This window comes from Cupressus sempervirens, chromosome 10 (genome assembly GCF_028749045.1).
Source record: "Cupressus sempervirens isolate cs-2001-9-10 chromosome 10, ASM2874904v1, whole genome shotgun sequence".
Lineage (NCBI taxonomy): Eukaryota > Viridiplantae > Streptophyta > Pinopsida > Cupressales > Cupressaceae > Cupressus > Cupressus sempervirens.
Genome location: NC_143127.1, coordinates 451,628,009 through 451,646,177, shown reverse-complemented (window position 1 = coordinate 451,646,177; position 18,169 = coordinate 451,628,009). Strand labels below are relative to the sequence as shown.

Here is an 18,169-nt window from a genome sequence, read left to right as displayed (position 1 = left end):
CCTAAGTTGCACTTAAGGAGGGGTGTTGGTGTAAATAAGTATTTACTTATTACACTTACTTAAGTTTACTTAGGTTAATGCATTATTTTATTATTTTTATTTGTGAGACACTTAGGAGTTTGCGCACCTTTTTGAGTTGTCATGTAGACAACACAGGGGTATGCAACTCTATTTTAGCACATGGTGTCTACAACACTGTTTTGTGTGTCACACCCTTGTAGGCTTATCCTCTCATCACCGCACTTACTTCCGTGCTTAATGGAGGATAACCCATATCTAGTGGACATGTGCTTGGTTGTATGACACATCATGGTGCTGATTACAAGGCATTCTAGATGTATCTCAGAGGCCTTTATATACAAACACTCCTAGTGTACTTTTACATTACATTGTACATTGCATTAATTATGACATTGTCATTCTAATCATACTCTCTCTCTCTCTTTGGTCTACTGTGTGCTTCTGTTTGAGTTCTTAGTTCCTGGGTGAATTTTGCCCTTAGGCAAATTTTTACAATAATGTATAACAGTCCCAAACACAACAATGTTGTGTATACATGCCTACTTTCTACCATATGTGAAACAATTTATAGGGAATTACATTTACAAATATTGGATATAGAATTGAAGTTGTGAGTAGGGAAAAGAAGTGAGGTACATATATGACTCAAAGGGCACATATGATAGCTTGCCTACATGGCTTTCTTCCAAGAAAATTTTTAATTGACATTTCAACCATAGCACATGATCCATCATCAAGATTAGAAAATGCAATTCTCGCCTCAAAACCTTTTTCAATTCACTAAAAAAATGGAAATTGGAGGTGTCATAATAGGCATGGCTTTCTTTTTCGTCAGGTTTACAGATAAAAAATCATACTTAAGTTTATTTACACAAGATTTCTTAGGAGCTTTCAGTACTTACGATGAAATCATGTGAGGAAGAACTCATGTACCTTTTTATAGTTTTCAAGAGAAATGGGTGTAAACAAATTGCAGAGACCTTAAAGAGACTCGGTGTTATCATAAGCAATGTCAAAGCGAGGATTATAACGATGTACCTAAAAGGTTTCCCTTATATCATGATGCCAAAATCAAACCAAATTGTATCATGATAAACAAGCCGAGGGGGACCTAAAAGTCTTCAAAAACCACCGAGAAGTCAAAATAAGAAGTGGCAACTCTAATATGAAATGCTCATGTGATATCCCTTATATTGGTGAGAAGGTGGGTGAATTAATACAAGGGTGAAAAGAGCACTCCATCTACCTCAACAAAGTTAGCAAGTTGGTCCTAGCAGAGCACTTTTATTCCACAAAGCATAATATCCTACTGAGGACGCCAAAGTCATTTCTATGCAAACCAATGTCATTGCTATTGAGCAGCAATATTCCAGGTAATGCTAATGTGAGGTGTGTATATCAATTAAGTTTACATACAAGTTGAATAGGAATGAGGGCCAACGAGCAAGCCAATAATGGAAACCCATAGTTAAATCTAAGCATAGACCATTTCTAAGGAGATCAAAGTATTTACTATTAATTATTAGCATCGTTACGAGGAGACCCGTCTCCCGGCATCTCGGAGACTTTTCCATCTACGGAGACCTCAAAAAAGGTTGGAGACTTCATGGCGAAGTCTGAAGTCTCCCAATCACCTAATCCAAAAGGTGACGTCTCCCCGAAGTCTCCTGATAAAATATAAATGTAAAAATTTAATATTAAATAATTTTATATATTTTAGCCCTCATTTTAATGCTCTTAACGCAAAAATTAAGACCAATGACACTTTAAATGATTAAATCATTTAACATATTTTAATAATAAATATTTTATTGAATAAATTAGTAACTTTTAAAACTTAAGAAATTTGCCAAAGTGGAACTTTTGAAACCAGCTGATACAAGGTTTGCATCTTATTTTATTCTTCTTGACCGCCTTTGTGAAGTCAAAGAAGCTTTGTGTTCCACCATGGTTAGTGATGCATGGGCTTCTTGGAGACAGTCTACATTGGACACTGCAGTTGAGGTGAGAAGTTTGGTTCTTGATGATCACTTTTGAGCTGATGTTAGATCTATTGTGGCATTTATTAGGCCCATTTGTGAGCTGATCAAATTTGCAAAATCAGATAGGCCATGTTTGGGGGAGATTTTTAATGGAACGGAATCCATGTGTGAAAGAATCAAGACAATAACAGATGCTAGAGATCCCTTTTTATATCCTTCGATAGAAGATAAACTCCATGGAAGATGGAATAAGTTGAACACTCCCCTTCATTGTGTTGCATATGCCTTAAATCCTAAATGGCATAATATAGAAGAGACCAAGAAGAGAGCCCCACATGACAATAGAGACGTAATGAAGGGGCTTTGGGTTGCAATAAAAAAGATTTATGGTCGAGGTGATGAAACTTTGGATATAAGGAGTCAATAGAATAAGTTTTCACGTGGACAGGGTGATTTTGCTTCAGCGGAAGCTTTATATGATATGCAAGCAAAGAAAGACCTTATAGAATGGTGGTGGAACCATGGAGGTGATACTCCTAAGTTGCAATCATTTGCAATAAGATTGTTGTCACAAGTGGCTTGTTCTTCAACTTGTGAGAGGAACTGAAGCACTTATGGTTTTATTCATTCATTGAAGAGGAACCGATTGGGGTCAAAGAAAGCAGAGAACTTGGTGTACATTCATAGAACACTCTGCCTTCTCTCTCGTGTTGATCCTACATATATGGAAGGTCCCTCAGCAAAATGGGATCAAATTGCACATGAAGGAGATGTTGCAGCCATGGTGGAAAGAGTAGTTGAACCAAAAGGCCTTAATGAATTGCCCCTAGTTGTACTACCATCAGAGGAACCTGAGTTGGAGAGATGATTTGTTGGAGAGCATGACAACTGAAGACCTTGAGATGGATGATCACAATCTTGTGGAGTAGATGATAGTACCATCAAAATACTAGTACTAAATAGATTTCTGTTTTTTGTTTATTGTACTAAGTTTGTTCATTTTTGTTTGCATATCAGCAATTCAGCATCAAACTATACTTTTTTCAATTTAAAATTTGAATATGTAATCATAATCTCAGCGATTATCAATCTGATATGATGATGACCATATACAATATTCGAAAAAATAAGTATGTTTATGAGATACAATATTGTGATTATGTGAGTTTTGAAATATTTGACTCTATATTAATGTGACATTACTATTATTATTTACTTTAGTCTTTTAGTTTTACAGTAATACTATTTTCAAATTTTGTATTTAGCATTAGACTCTTTAAACTATTAAAAAAATAAATTGCCGTCTCCAAGTACCCCCGACTCCTATTTTTGGAAAATTGTCGTACCAGTACCAATAACAGTGCCGGAGACCTCTAAGTCTCCCCATCTCCCAGTGACCTTGATTATTAGTAGTTACACTGCAACACCCCTACTTAAAAATTAAACTTAGATTTAGAGCCAATGCCGATCATCATGGACCAGGTTTAGAAAAATAGAAACCGTAATTTCCCTTCTATATTTTTTTTCTTTATTTTCTTTAAATAAAATACAAATCTTACTTGGTAAAACTTGTACAGTCAACTACCAATTTAAAAAATTGATTTTATTAACTTAGAGATTGCTGTTAAATTTTATCTTTATTGTTTTGGACACTCAGAAGTTGGCCTAGTTTAATGTCATATATTTGCTCTTATAGAATTATTAAATTACTTTAAGTTTGCAGCAGTTCAGCACACTGAAATGACTTTAAAAAATAACTTCTGCTCTGGTTGAGTCAAGGGTTTTAACTTTTAGTCCACTGACTCTGCAAGGAAAAGAAAAGGGTTTTCCTCCATTAATTTTAAAGGGGGGATTTCAATCTCAAGCTGCTAGAACACAATATCTGCTCCATAAGAGAATCAATCAATATATAAATACATCTTCAATGATGCCTTCCATCCTCCTTCCTTGACTCCTTTTGTATCCTTTTCTTCCGAAGGACACCACCCTTCATTTTTCCTTTAGCAAAAAAATAGTTGACTTCCCTTATATCTTTCTCTTCCAAAGGACATCACCCTTCATTTGTCTTTTGGCAAAAAATTAATTTTCATTGTCTCCTACAAACAAGCAATCCCCATGATTTGGTTCAAATGGTTTTTTCCCTTCATAGACATCATGTAAGAAATTTTAAAAATCCAGCACCTTGTAGGGAAAATGCTGCCCTCCTTAATAAATTAAGAAAGGGGCATTACAGTCCACCTCCTCCCAAAGTTGTTAGTCCTCAAGCATTTGTAAATTAGGATAATGAAGAACTTCCTCGCTTTCCAATGTAGCATCTTCTTCAGGAAAATTTTTGCACTGAACTAGCTAGTTCATTGTTTTATTTCTTAGTTTTCGTTGTTTAAAATTTATAATGCCCTCGAGAATTAAGATTAACTTTCCTTTACCATCCAATGGGGATAGCTCTAACAAAGGAATGATTTTGACTTCCTCAAACTATTTTTAAACAAGAAACATGAATAACATTAAGAATCTTGCCATTTCCTGGAAATTCCAGTTAGTATGAAACATCCCCGACTCATCATTTGATGCTATAAGAGCCATAGAACCTTGGCTTCAATTTCTCAGCTTTACTCCTTTTTAGTCAAGATTGCCTATAAGATTGTAGCCTCAACAAGACCATATCTCCTACTTCACATGTTCCCTCGCTTTGAAGCTGATCAGCATATAATGTTTGCTTATTTTCTTTGTATGTTCTCTTTGAGTGATCCTACGAAGTCCTAGCTTTGCTTAGATAGATTTTTTGCCCTTGGTACTCTATTATCTACAATAACCAAGTCCACATATGTTATGGCATCGTAATAAAATAAGTCTTTGAAAGATGCCAACACAATGGACATATAGTATGTGTTATCGTAAATGAATTAAGCTTCTATCAGACTGTATGTTTCTTTTAATTTCAATCACAGGTTACTAACAAGTTTGCACTTTTACTTGCACATATAAGAGCAGATGTACCTTATATAATGCTGAGAAATATGTTCAATCCTTAATACCTTCAGCATAAGTGATTCACCTTGTATGTGAGAGCCCAATCTGCAATATTGTTGAGCTCTGGTGCTCGATCTGCAATATGTTAATCTCTGAGTCTCGATCTGCAATATGTTAATCTCTATGTATTGCAAATGCAATATAGATAAGATATAATATCAGATGGAATACAAATGATAATGAGCAATAGGATATATGTTGATCTGCTGCTGAAGGTATTGCGCATTTATTAATTCCGATGTCAATACAACAATCATCGGTGCACATACATATTGATTCCAATGGACACCTTCCAAGATAGGTCACAATCCTTCAATATCAAAAGTCGCGGGTTTCTACTTTGATTAGTTAGTATTAACTAATTAGTCTGATCTTCTACAGGATCAGATTAGTTAGTTAGTACTAACTAATTTGTGACTGATATGTTACATAAGAGACATATTGGATCGATCCACAAGACCATCATGTTTGGTATTGAATGCAAATATATATGTACAGATTTCATCTTAGTTTGATATGAAGTGCTCGATCAGATCTAAGATGTATTATCAAACTGAGATTATATATGTATGTGAGTGCATGTATAACATACACGCACATGCATGTGTAATTTGCAGTCTCTGACCGATGCTATTCAATAACAGTTATTGTAACAATGCTCCTCTATATAGTCATTTTGTCCAACCTGTCTAATTTTAACTACATAATTTTGTAAATAGCCTCAATCCACTTGTTGACTATTTTTGTTTGTCCATCAATCTTAGCTAGCAACTGAAACTTGGCAATAATTCAAGTTGACTATTTTTGTTTGTCCATCAATCTTAGCTAGCAACTGAAACTTGGCAATAATTCAATTTGTAATGTCCCTTTCCAAAAACATTTTAATAATAGTATTTACTCTCGAAAGGAGCTAACTTGATAACACAAAGTAAACGATGTACCAAAACATACCATACAGCAGTACCAGTAAGAAAGTTATAATCTGTAAAGTCCCCTGTCCAGTACTATATGATTTGGGAACTGATTTTCTTTAATCTTAATTGCAAGGACTTCTTTTCTATTAATAAGCATCAATATCTTTATCTCTTTGAACCAAAGAGTTCAATTAACTCTAATTTTTGGGTAATGAAGATTAATCTGCCAGCATTGTTATCCAACAATGGTCCTGATCCAAATATTGAGGGTTTAAACAATTGGTAGTTATATCAGCCTTGAAATTATCTATATGTGGCAATCATGTGTATAAAATGAATGCTATTATATGCTATTTATCTTTAAACTTAAGCAGACAATGCCTCACAGGCTGCAGGTTCAATTTCAGCACGCTAAATATGGATGATTTTAGAAATAAAAATATTAGATTTGTCCTGATATAACTATGGTTTTTGTTGGGTGGATATTTTGCAACTGACAGTTTTGCGAAAATCCAGTCACGAAATAGGATGACCAGCCACAGTGTATGAGACAGAGTCTCTCCTACCTTAAAGGGAAGGATCCCCCTTCCCACCGTTCCTTGAATCAACTCAAGGTAAGCAAGAAGTTGAGAGATTTGTGAAGGGTGTTACCAATATTCTTTCCTCTTAGCTTTCAAGAAAGAATCCACTTACCTACAGAGCGAGTAATGGGCAAGATGAAATCTCTACCTACACTTCTATCTAATAGCTGGAAACAATGATACCGATAAACCAACACCAACTCAAAGGCTAATTGAAAGCGTATTGGTTTGGCTTAGGGTCCTGTTTTAAATCTATTCTATAAGAAACACCTCTACCATTGGGGCACACAAACTTCCAGAAGTAGGGGAATTCTAACTATTTTTCATGAATTTGAGATAGTAATACAAGCTACAATCAAAGCTTCTGGTCTATGTGTCACCACAATTGCTCCCAATCGAAGCTTTGGCTCCGATTGATTCTTAACTCACTATGCTCTATTATTGAACACATAATAATAACATGAATCAAAGACAATAGGCACAAATTGCAGTCAAAGTTTCTAATTTGCTCTATCACAATTGCTTCCAGTCAAAGCTTCGAATCCAATTGCTTCTTTTATTCACTTTTTCCCAAATTCGTACTGCACAATCAAAGTTATGCTTGCACAAGTTTGGCAAAGCTTTTTTGCATACAACAAAAGATGATTTTTACAATGAGAGGGCAATCCTTTACATAGGCAAAGGAGTTGAGAAGAAGAGTGGAGGAAAAAGTGAGAGCAACTCAACCAACTTTGACCTGGTCAAACTAGGTGAGAGAAGTTATTGGATTACATGTCATAAGGATATGCAATAGAATTACATAATTTCATGCAATTCATTCTCTCCAACTATAAACATAAAAACTAAAGAAGACGGAAGAGAGTTGAAACAATCCTAGGGATTATTCTGAAGAGCCTTGTACTTGGCGATGCTTGTGCGATCGGGGATTCCTGTATTATGCACCACTGCATCCTCTTTGGTGAGTTTCTAGTTGTCATTTGGCAACTTGATGTGATCAATCTTTTTCTCGTTCAAGTTATCGTGAATTTTCCTTTGTAGATTGGCATATTCTAGAGTCTCTGACACTTTGAAAACCTTCTTGATGGTGTCCGAATGTAAACTCAGAACAACTTCCCATTACCATCTTTACCTCTCTTTTTTCATAGTAAAGTGCTTGGCGCATTCCCACACAAACTCAAGTTCCTAGATAGCCGCTGTGGAAATGGAGACCAAATGAATTACTACTTCTTGAGGATCGGAGTATATCTTCTTGACAGGATGTATCCGTTCTTTGAAGAAGTTCTGACATACCTTGAAGAGTGTGCCACAACATGAAGATAAAAACATCTTCCAATGAGATTGGATCCATGAAAATTTTGGGGTTTGAGTTGCAATGATGAATCCATATGGGATGAGTGTTCGAAGTATGGATTACATACTTATGGAACACATATGATAGCTAGAAATGAACCGGAAAGCATGTGTCTTTAGGCGAAAAAGAGCCAAAATCGGACTCTCAAGGGTGGATTGCATGTGCGCAAAGATGAGCTTTTGTGGGTGTGGCCAAGAATACAAATTGGGATGCATATGGATGTGAGCAAATGGCAACTTTGGTGTTTAAAGTGTGACCTACCAAAGTCGGATTCTGTGGATGCAATTACATGTAAAGTGATTTACAATGTAATCATGACTTGATGAAAACATGTAATTAGGTTTGGAGGATGGAATCACATGTGAATGTGGATAGAGGATAAGATTACATGTAAATGTGAATATAGAATGAGATTACATGCAAATGAAATGAATGTATTTGCGCATATTGGAAAATGGATGCAATGTGTTTTAGCAAGCGTTAGTAGAATATGATATGGTGCAATTGCATGAAAAGATGGAAAGTGAAATGGTGAAGAACGCTCTTGCATTCTTGGGTAAAGAGCCTGCAACTTCTTCAAAAAGAAGAGAAACAAAACATAAAGCAAATAACCAACAAAACTAAATACAAAACAAAGACATACCTTTTGTCTTTGACTCAAACATGACAAGAACGAAGTTGCTCTGTTATGCAAATTCGAATTTAGAATTCGGGGAAATTCTAAACACTCAAAAATGGAAGTTCTCGCTTATTTAAAGAAGAATTGCAAATGACACATCTTGGGACAAATATACAAGGATGAATGAAAAGATGCAATGAAATAGCAAGGAATTGAAAACTTCAACTTTCTTGGTGATCAAAGAGCCAAATGTGGAGGATTAATAGGTTTGAAGAAAGATTCTCCTCCAAATTCGACTCCACAAAGAACTATATTGATTTTTTCAACTTTGCAAGTGATGGACATTAATGAGTAATCAATGGGTGTTTTTGCATGGATATGCCAAAAACTTGCTCTCCAATTTCCATAATGCAAGTCGTTTTTGCAAAATACCAAGTAGAGGGACGTTTTTGACCAAAAACATGGTCTCTAGCTGCCATTACATGAATCATTTTTTACAATGAATGGAAAAAACCTGTTGATTGATAGCAAATACAAGGCTAGAAACTCCAAAACGATTTCAACTTAAACAAAAACATGATCAAAATGCCCCAAATCTGGGCATTTTTAACCAAAACGTTCCCTCAAAATATCACAAAATGCATTGTTTCTTGCATGGGTTTCAATGCCTAATGCATGGGAATCCATAAGGAGGGAAAAATGACCCTGGTTGGAGAGATTCCAAGCCATGGAATGGGCGGATCTGAAGTTTTCTAGCAAAAATGTGTTCTTGGGGCGCAAGAACATGGGTGTTTTGCTCTTGGAGATAAAAAGCGTGATCTCAACGTGCAATAACATGTGTAGGAAAGGCAAATCACACTCTTGGGAAGAGATTACATGTTTTAAATGCATAGGAATTGGTCTCTTATGCAAATCGCACTCTTAGAGTGCATTTGCATGTTTCAAAATACATGCATTTAGAGTCTAGATGCAAATTGTATTCTAGAAGGGGCATTACATGTTTTAAAAACTTGTCAAAACCAAGCATATGGTGAAAAATCGCACTCTCCAAGGGTCATTGCATATTTTAAAAACAATGCATTTTCATGTCTTTGAGTCATTAGATGCAAATCGTATTCTAGGAGACCCATTACATGTTTTAAATTTCAAGCATTTACATGTTTTAAATATTTCAAAATGTCTCTCTAATGCAAAATCACATTCTCTAGAGGCATTTACATGTAAATGGGTTGGAAAACATGTATATGCACAACTTAAGTGATTAATTAAGCACATATCTAGTTGATTTTTGAGGAAATATCACTTAATTGGGTCAAAAATAGCATTTACACTATATAATTAACATATTATGTGCAAATATCATTTCAAAAAGTAATATTTAACTTTGATGTTTTAAATAAAACTATATAGTTAATAAAGTCACTTAATTGAAAAATTTTTAAAACAACTCAACATGATGTGCTCTATAGCCACTTGAGTGATAAAGTAACTTAAAAACATAACATAAAGTGAACTTATATTTTTCAACAAGTGAATGTCAACTTTAAAGTAGAACATGATATTTTAAATATGCAATTGCATCTGGGGAGTCCACTTTTTGGGCACTTAAGTGGTCGTATCTTTCGGCTGCTAAGTTCTATTAAGCCCTGAGATATACCGAATCAAAGGGCAAACCAAAAGCAATGATTTGAGCAAAACCAAAAGACCAAAAGCAAACAAACACACACTCAAAAACTAGAAAAATGACGATGAAAGCTTAAAAAATGAAACATAGGCTCAACAAACAGAAAAGCTAAAAGGCCCTGACAAAAGCCTTCAGTAAAAGTAGTCATTATATCAATTGGGGTCGATTGGTTGATCAATGTTATCTAATTAAATAATGAACTAAACTCAAAGAAATGTGAAACTAAGTTGAAAGAGTTTCATACTGTTACCTACATTTTGTGGTGAAAAAATGCAAGACAATAGTTTTATAAATAGGTAAGAGACGAGATTCCTTTCCTGTGAACCATACAAATATCTTTTACATTTCTCATTCCAAATTACTTTCCAGATTCGAAATTGGATGCTTAGCAATGCCTATAGCCTGTCGTTTGCATAGACTCTAGACAAATGCAATTCAGTCTTCTGATTGTATACGTACTTTCTGACTGTGTTATATCTCCCAGTGATTTCCAACTTATTTTTGTAATGTCCCCATTTTTGGCATGCTTCTGAGGATGTTTGAGTTAGTTCATTATGGTGACCCTCGTGAGCTTATAGATTGATTAGGGGGTCTCAGTTGCGGACTTAAAATTTTTAGTAAGTCTATTTTTGGCAGTTTTCGTTTTTGGCAATGCAGTGGGTGGCTCTAGCAATTGGTTATCACCTACAGTGGATGTGGTTATTAATTATTAATTAATTGTTAAAGTCGCATTATTACAATAATCTTTTATTATAATAATGTCATTAAGAGATATTACTAAAAGAGTTGTGTTGGAAAGTTTTAAGAGCTGACTTCTTTTGGAAAACTCAGCAGTTTCTGGAGTTGAGTCTTTTTGAAAAAAATTGGTAATAAAGGGTTATAAATACGAGTTCATTTCATTGGAAGAGGCATCGGATTATTTGACTATCTATTTGCTTTTGTGTTTGCTTGAGAGAAGTTATCAGATTTGTAAAGTTCATGCTCTTGCTGTTGTATAAGGGTGTGGGGTCTAGATATTTTGGAGGCTGAGTTGTGAAATTCCAATTCATTGCTGAGGTAAGGTGAGTTGGAAATTGCATTCCTGGGAATCATTTATATCTTCCTTTAGCTGTGACTTTCTGTGGTTGGGAGATACAGTTTTCCTGAAGGAAAATTGATAGTAATTTGCAAGTGCAATTTGAAGATCATCATTACTGAGATTGGCATCCATACTCTCTGATTTTGTGTGGGCAAATTATTTATCATAGGGAATTAATTGGTAGAATTGTCGCATGTATTCAAGTGGCTGCATTTCTCTATTATTGGCGCTGTGATTTGAAGATTCTTGGCAAAGGTCTACGGGCCCAACATCAGTCAAACCCTACATTTCCCTTGGGCATTCCAGACCGCATTTTGGGTGACTTCTGGCAGCTAATCAGGCAGCGTTTGTAATTGGGATTTGACCTGTGATCTCAGATCTGAAGCTTGCATTTACTTGCTGAAGCCCTGCGACTTAATTATCTGGAGCTGCATTGGCCTGCGATTACCTTCCTGTGGCCTGCGATCAATTCCTTGGAGATTTGCATTCTGCTACGAGGTGAATGACGGTTCCAGTCTGCAGCGTGGACATTTGCTTTGCACAATAAACAGGTTTTTATTTGTAATATCCAATTCTTAGTAGTTTGTTTCCATTGCACAGTCTGGCATTGGCCTCAGTTGTTCAATTTAGTACTTAATTTCAGTATTTATCAGTTTGGCACTGCAAGAGTTTATGTGTAATTTCTGCATGTCTTTGAGACTGGATATCACAGGATCCACATATTTTAATTAAACTATGTTATCTCATCTATCTGATTCAATACACCAGAAATTTGCAATTTGAAGTTAATTTTGTGAATGGGCATATTAGTGGAGTTTGTGGTTTAACCGTTCAGAACAGTCAACTATTTTTCCAAAATTCAAAGGTATTAAATAAAAGAAAGAAGGCATACTTGTTTATTAATTTATCAGCACCAGTAGTTCTAGTTCAGTTTGGGTGGTATTAAGTCTCCTATCAAATGGTTAAATAGTAAACAAATTGGAGTTAGACAAGGTTATAACCAGTCAGGGTTATTCAATTTCTGCTTAATATTAATCGCTGATGCTTTCCCAAATTATCAACATCACCAATAGTATTGAAAAATCTCTGGAGCATTGAATGGCATTATATTTATTCAGAATAATATTGAATCGACACATCCCTTAACCTTATGCTTGCATATCCTCTGAATCCTACCCTCCAAACATCATAGTTTCGCTGAATATAAAAATCCTCATTAATCTTTCTTGACAGTTGAGTGGGATTAGATATGTCGTCTATGTTTTTTCTCCCTTTGTTTTATATTACTTAGTTGCTGACTGTAAAAGAAAAGGCTGAATGGATTATTAAATCCCTTAATTAGATGTTGTGTTATTCTATTTTTAACTGTCTCCTTTATAACCACTCGCTGTATCCTCCCCAGTGTATTCCCTGACTGTGTTTAACATCCGTCCTTAATACCCACGCAAAGTGGGGGAGGCGGACGACCTATGGTTGCGACCTCAGAACCCAGTAACCATTCAATGGTTTAGCCATTGTTTAGCGTCTGATATTTTACTTTATATTTGGTATTTATCTTCATATTTGGAATATATTGAAATATATATTTTTATTATATCAAGCTGACTCCTTGCTTAAGTTTATTAAAGGCTTGTAGAGTCGCTTCTATCCATGGAAATGCTGAAAAGCGCTTGAAGTTTTGAAAAAGTATAGGGTGAATCACTATAATAACAAACTTTTACTTTTCAGCACTTGATTAATCACAAGAGAAGGATTTCAAAACCTTAAAAAGACGAGAAATCCAAGATCAAGCAAGTGGAAACATCTGAACAGTACATGATTTATGTGAAACTCCTTGCAGGAGAAACCCGCGGCAAAATATTACTTTGTATGAGAATCTTCTTACAATCTTTGTAGGCAGTAACCCACAAGAGGCACCAATCTTTGTAGGCAGTAACCACACAAGAGACACCAATATCCACAAACAAACACCAACTCAGCAAGAGGGACCAATGTCTTTGAAAATGAGGCACCAACATCCCAAAAAAATAGAGTGACAAGTGCTTGATCTTCTTCTTGAATCAGATCTGATACTCCAACACAAATCTACTCAAAAAGCTTCTTGAAATCTGCTTATAATCTTCAATATCTTTTTCTGCAGTTATTCACCTGTAAAGTATGCAATAATTCAATTTCAAAGTCTGTAATAATGCACCTTCAAAGTCAGCTCTTAGGTATAAGGTTGAAAAAATGGCTGACCGGTGGAGAGCAGGGTTTTTGAGCAGGAAGGATGGCAGTTTCAATAAGCAAGGAAGAAGTTTTCAGCAACCCTGAAGGTTTGAACCTTTCAGAAGGCATGAAGGTCCGAACTACTGGGGTAACAGAAATGGGAGATCGCAAGGGGAAGGAAGAAATTTTCAAAAGTGGGTTCAATGGAAAAAAGTGGAGTTGCAAGGTGAGGGAAGTTGGCAAAATGGAGGAGAAAGGACCAGTTATTATGGACACAGAAGCTATCCAATGCAAAGATTTGCATCCTTTAATGTTGGGGGAAAGTGGACTTTGGAGATATTGCAAAATGAATGAGGAAACCACAAGCAGTGGACAACCAGGAGAAACAGCGGATTGAGGACCAAAAGATGGCAAGATGCACAGTGGAAAGAGTAGTTTTAGAACAAGGCACTATGAAGGAGAAGAGAGATTATTGGTAAATAATGCTTTCTTTCTAAAATGGGGAGAACCATGGCCTGCAATAGGAAAGCTAAAAAACTGGTTTGATGAAAAGTGGGGAAGGGTTAAAGACTTTAAAACTTTGGAGAATGGGTTTTGAATTGTAATGGTGGTGTTGGCACAAGATAGGGACTGGATTTTCAATGGGGGGTCATATTTCCTAGAAGGTTTGGTTTTTATATGAAAGCATGGGTACCAAACTTTGACCCCACAAAGGAAATAACAAAACAATTCCCTATCTGGGTGGGCTTGAGAAACCTCCCTCAAGAATACTGGAATGATCATTGTTATAGGATGATAGGTAATAAACTGTGTACATTTGTTAAGGTTGTGGAAATGGTTGATAAGGAAACTTTACAAATGTTCCCGAGAATCTGTATAATGTGGAATGATTGTCATCCTATACCAGAAATGATTGAGGTTTTCTCAAAAGGGGGATTTTGGAGGCAACCTCTATCAAAAGGACTGATGGTGTGTGAGCATTGTCTATGTGAGGACCATGAATCGAAGAAGTATAAGCAAGAGGTGCAACAAAAGGGAAAGGAGGATGAAAGGTTACTAAATAGGGCGGTAGTGTTGGCTGAAGCAAGAGCAGGGATGCTCAAGAGTGAAAAGAGAGAGGAAAGCTCAAGAGTGATTGCTGCAGAAACGGAAAGCATTATGATTTCGAAAACTAGAGAAAACAATGTAAGAGATAGTGAGAGGGAAGTGGGGAAAAAATGGTGAATGAGCAGGTAGTGTGTTTAGAAGAGGAAATGTCTTGGAAGGTGCACCAGGAAAGTCGGGAAGAGAAGGGTGTTGAAGCTGAAGTTCAAACTAAAGATTTGGAGGGAAAAGTGGGTAATATGGAAGTGCAGTGTATGGTGGAGGAAAGGGAGCAGAGAGGAGTTTTTAGGATGAGAGACAATCCCTTGGATTTAGTTAGTAGAGAGGGAACTCAAAATATTAGAAGGGAGGTCTGCTATAAAGGTGGGGATGGGAATGATGAAGTGGTGCATATGGGCAATGAGGAAGACGAAGACTATAGATCTATCACAGAAGGGGAAGAAGATAGATGTGAGGTCGAAGACTTTAAAGACAGAGAAATCTCCCCAATCAAAAACTTGAAAGGGTGTTCTGGAGCCACTAGCTCTAATGAGGAAGCAATGGATAGGAAGGAAATGTTGGAGGAGGATTACCTTGGTCTGGAGGAGATGATGGCTCTAAAAGAAAAAAGGACTCCAGCAAAATCGAAAAGAAAGAGTCACAAAGTTCAGGTGGGGAAAGTCAAAAAAAAGGAAGAAGAACACTCGATGCCTTAATTCATTTAGCAGGTGCAAGAGGCCAAAGTAAGCTAAAGGCAGGAAGGGGGGGAAAACCCCTCCTGAAAAAGATGAAGATCCTTCCATGGAATGTCAGGCGTTGTAATGCCCCTAACAAGCTTCTCTTGATCAAGAGAGGCCTTGATCAAGCGAGACCGGATGTAGTTCTTTTTCAAGAAACAAAGATAAAAGTGGAAGATGTAGCAAGAGCTAAACAGGAATTTGGGAAATGGAGTAGTGAGTGGGTAGCAGCAGAAGGAACTTCTGGTGGGGTTTGTGTGTTATGAAAGGAAGATTCGGTGAGTATTGTGGTGATGCAGATGGAAGGGAATTGACAATGGCTCAAGGTAAGATCAAAGCAACTAGGGTCGAAATTTAATGTAATCAATGTATTTAGGCCGATTCAGAGTAGGAAGAAAAAAGTGTTGTGGAAATATTTATCAGAGGTAATGGAGGTCCTACAAGATGAGATTACGGTTTTGGGTGGTGATTACAATGTCATTCTCTATCCGGGGGAGAAAAAAGGGAGAAGAGGATGGAGATTGGCTCAGCAAGAAGACTTCTCAGCTTTTGTGACAAATAATGGGCTAGTGAATATCCCTTTTAAGCAAGGTGAATTCACATGGAATAATAGAAGACCGGGGTTTATGAATATTGCAGAAAAGTTGGATAGATTTCTCTTAAGGGGGGAGTGGACACAAGTTGATTGGATGGTGGAAGCTGAAATATTACCCATCCATGGATCGGATCATTTTCCAATTAGTCTGAGAATTCGGGAAGACTGTTCCCCAGATAGATGCCCTTTCAAATTTGAAGCAATGTGGTTAAGGGCAGATGGCTTTAAGGATTTAGTAGAACAGTGGTGGAAAAATGCCCTAAAATTTGAAGGGAATAAAGCTTTTATTGTGTTTAAAAAGTTACAATATATCAAAGGGAATTTGAAAGTTTGGAATAGAGAATCTGTCCAAAACATTTTTTAAAGGAAAGAAGAGTTGGAACTATCTTTAAAACAATTAAATGAAAGAATATTCCTACGAAAAAAGAAGTTGAATAAGGCTTACGAGGAGATCTTATCTAAAGAAGTGTATTGGTGACAGAAATCTAGGGAGACATGGCTAAAGGAAGGAGACAAAAACACCAAATTTTTCAATAACTCAGTCAAAGTAAGAAGAGCACATAATAAGATTTTCTCAATAGAAAATTCTGAAGGGATGATGGTAAATGACCCTGGGGAGATTAAGAAGGAGGTTGTATCCTTTTTTAAAGAGAGAAAAAGGTTAGAGGCAGAAACTGGGGAGATAGAGGAAGAAGTCTTGGACTGTATTCCTCATTGTGTTTCAAAGATGCAGAACAAAATGTTGTGTGCAGAAGTTACTAAAGAAGAGGTTAAGACAGCTCTGTGGGGTCTAGGCAAGGATAAAAGCCCAAGCCCGGATGGGTTTATGGGAAGCTTTTTCAGATTCTTCTGGGACTGCTTGGGGGAAGAAGTGTGGGAGATGGTTAAGGAATCTAGGCAAGGGGGGTTTGTTTTAAAAGACCTAAATAATACCTTCATAGCTTTAGTGCCAAAGAAGGTAAGCATGTAGGACCTTTGAAGAATTTAGGCCTAGTTCAATATGTAATATAGTGTATAAAATCATATCCAAAGTGATTGCGAATAGATTAAAGCAGGTTTTAAGTGAGGTGATTTCGAAGGAATAGAGTGTTTTTGCAACAGGAAGATCCATCTTTGAAGGTGTTAAATAGCCCATGAAATGATTCATTCTATCAGAATAAAGAAGCTTTGTAAAATATTGGTGAAATTATATATAAAGAGAGCCTATGATGAAGTGAATAGGGGTTTTCTTTTTTTAAAGTTCTGCATAAGTTTGGTTTCAATGAATTTTGGATAAGGTGGGTTAAAGGTTGTTTGAGTTCTGTCAGGTTCTAGGTGTTGGTAAATGATAGCCCTCAAGGTTTTTTTAAGTTAGAAAAAGGTTTAAAACAAGGGGATCCTCTATCTCCATTTCTCTTTATCATCTTAGCTGAAATGATGGGGAGATTGATTAGCATAATGAGAAATAGAGGCCTTTGGAAAGGTGTGAAAGTGGCTAGGGGTGTGGAAGCTATATCCTACCTTTAGTTTGTGGATGACACCTTAACAAGGGAAGCATCAGAGCAAGAAGCCAGAATGATGAAGAAGACTTTGGAGTTGTATGGGAAAGTTTCAGGATAGAAGATTAATTGGGCAAAACCGGAGATTTTTTTCTTTAATACCCTTGTACGTAAAAAGGTGGGTATCTATAGAATTCTTAATATAAAGCAAGGTTTACTACCAAGTAGATATTTAGGGATCCCATTGTTCCAAGGCAGAAATAAAAGTGAAGTTTGGAAGAGTTTAGCGTAAAAGTGTCTCAAAAAGATGGAAGGATGGAAGGGCAAGTGGCTGTCAGCGGCAAGAAGAATTAGTGTCTGCAATCCCAATTTGCTCGATGATGTGTCTTAAAATCCCAAAGAAGGTAATTAGTAGTGTGGAAAAACAGATGCGTAGGTTCTTTTGGAGTGGAGCAGAGGAATGTAGGAAAATCCCTTTGTTAAAATGGGAGAAAAGATGTAGACCGAAAAAGAATAGGGGAGCAAGAATTAGAGACTAGAATCTTATAAATATAGCTTTAGGTGCTAAATTAGGGTGGTAGATGATCACGAATACTAATCAGATGTGAACTAAGATTTTAAGGGCAAAATATTTGGATTCTAACGATGAAACAAGAATTTTAACAATCCAAAATCCCTTAAGAGGTTCGGTCATTTGGAACTTTATTATCTCATGTTGACATGTTATAACAAATCACACTTATGGATGATTGGTGATGGTAATCAAGCAAATTTTTGGGAGGATTCGTGGAATTGTTATAAGGCTCTG

General features: G+C 36.3%; 2 protein-coding genes across 2 annotated transcripts in view; one reads left to right on the top strand and one right to left on the bottom strand.

Moving 5' to 3' along the window:
* The window catches only part of LOC149534638 (flowering locus K homology domain-like), a 153,948-nt gene that overhangs the window by 120,825 nt on the left and 14,954 nt on the right, over positions 1–18,169 (bottom strand). The gene's annotated exons all lie outside the window — the stretch shown is intronic.
* LOC149534639 (uncharacterized) lies at positions 15,339–16,247 on the top strand. The gene is made up of 2 exons (XM_089806055.1): positions 15,339–15,539; positions 15,675–16,247. Exons 1-2 carry the CDS (start codon positions 15,339–15,341, stop codon positions 16,245–16,247), a joined length of 774 nt encoding a protein of 257 aa, XP_089662181.1.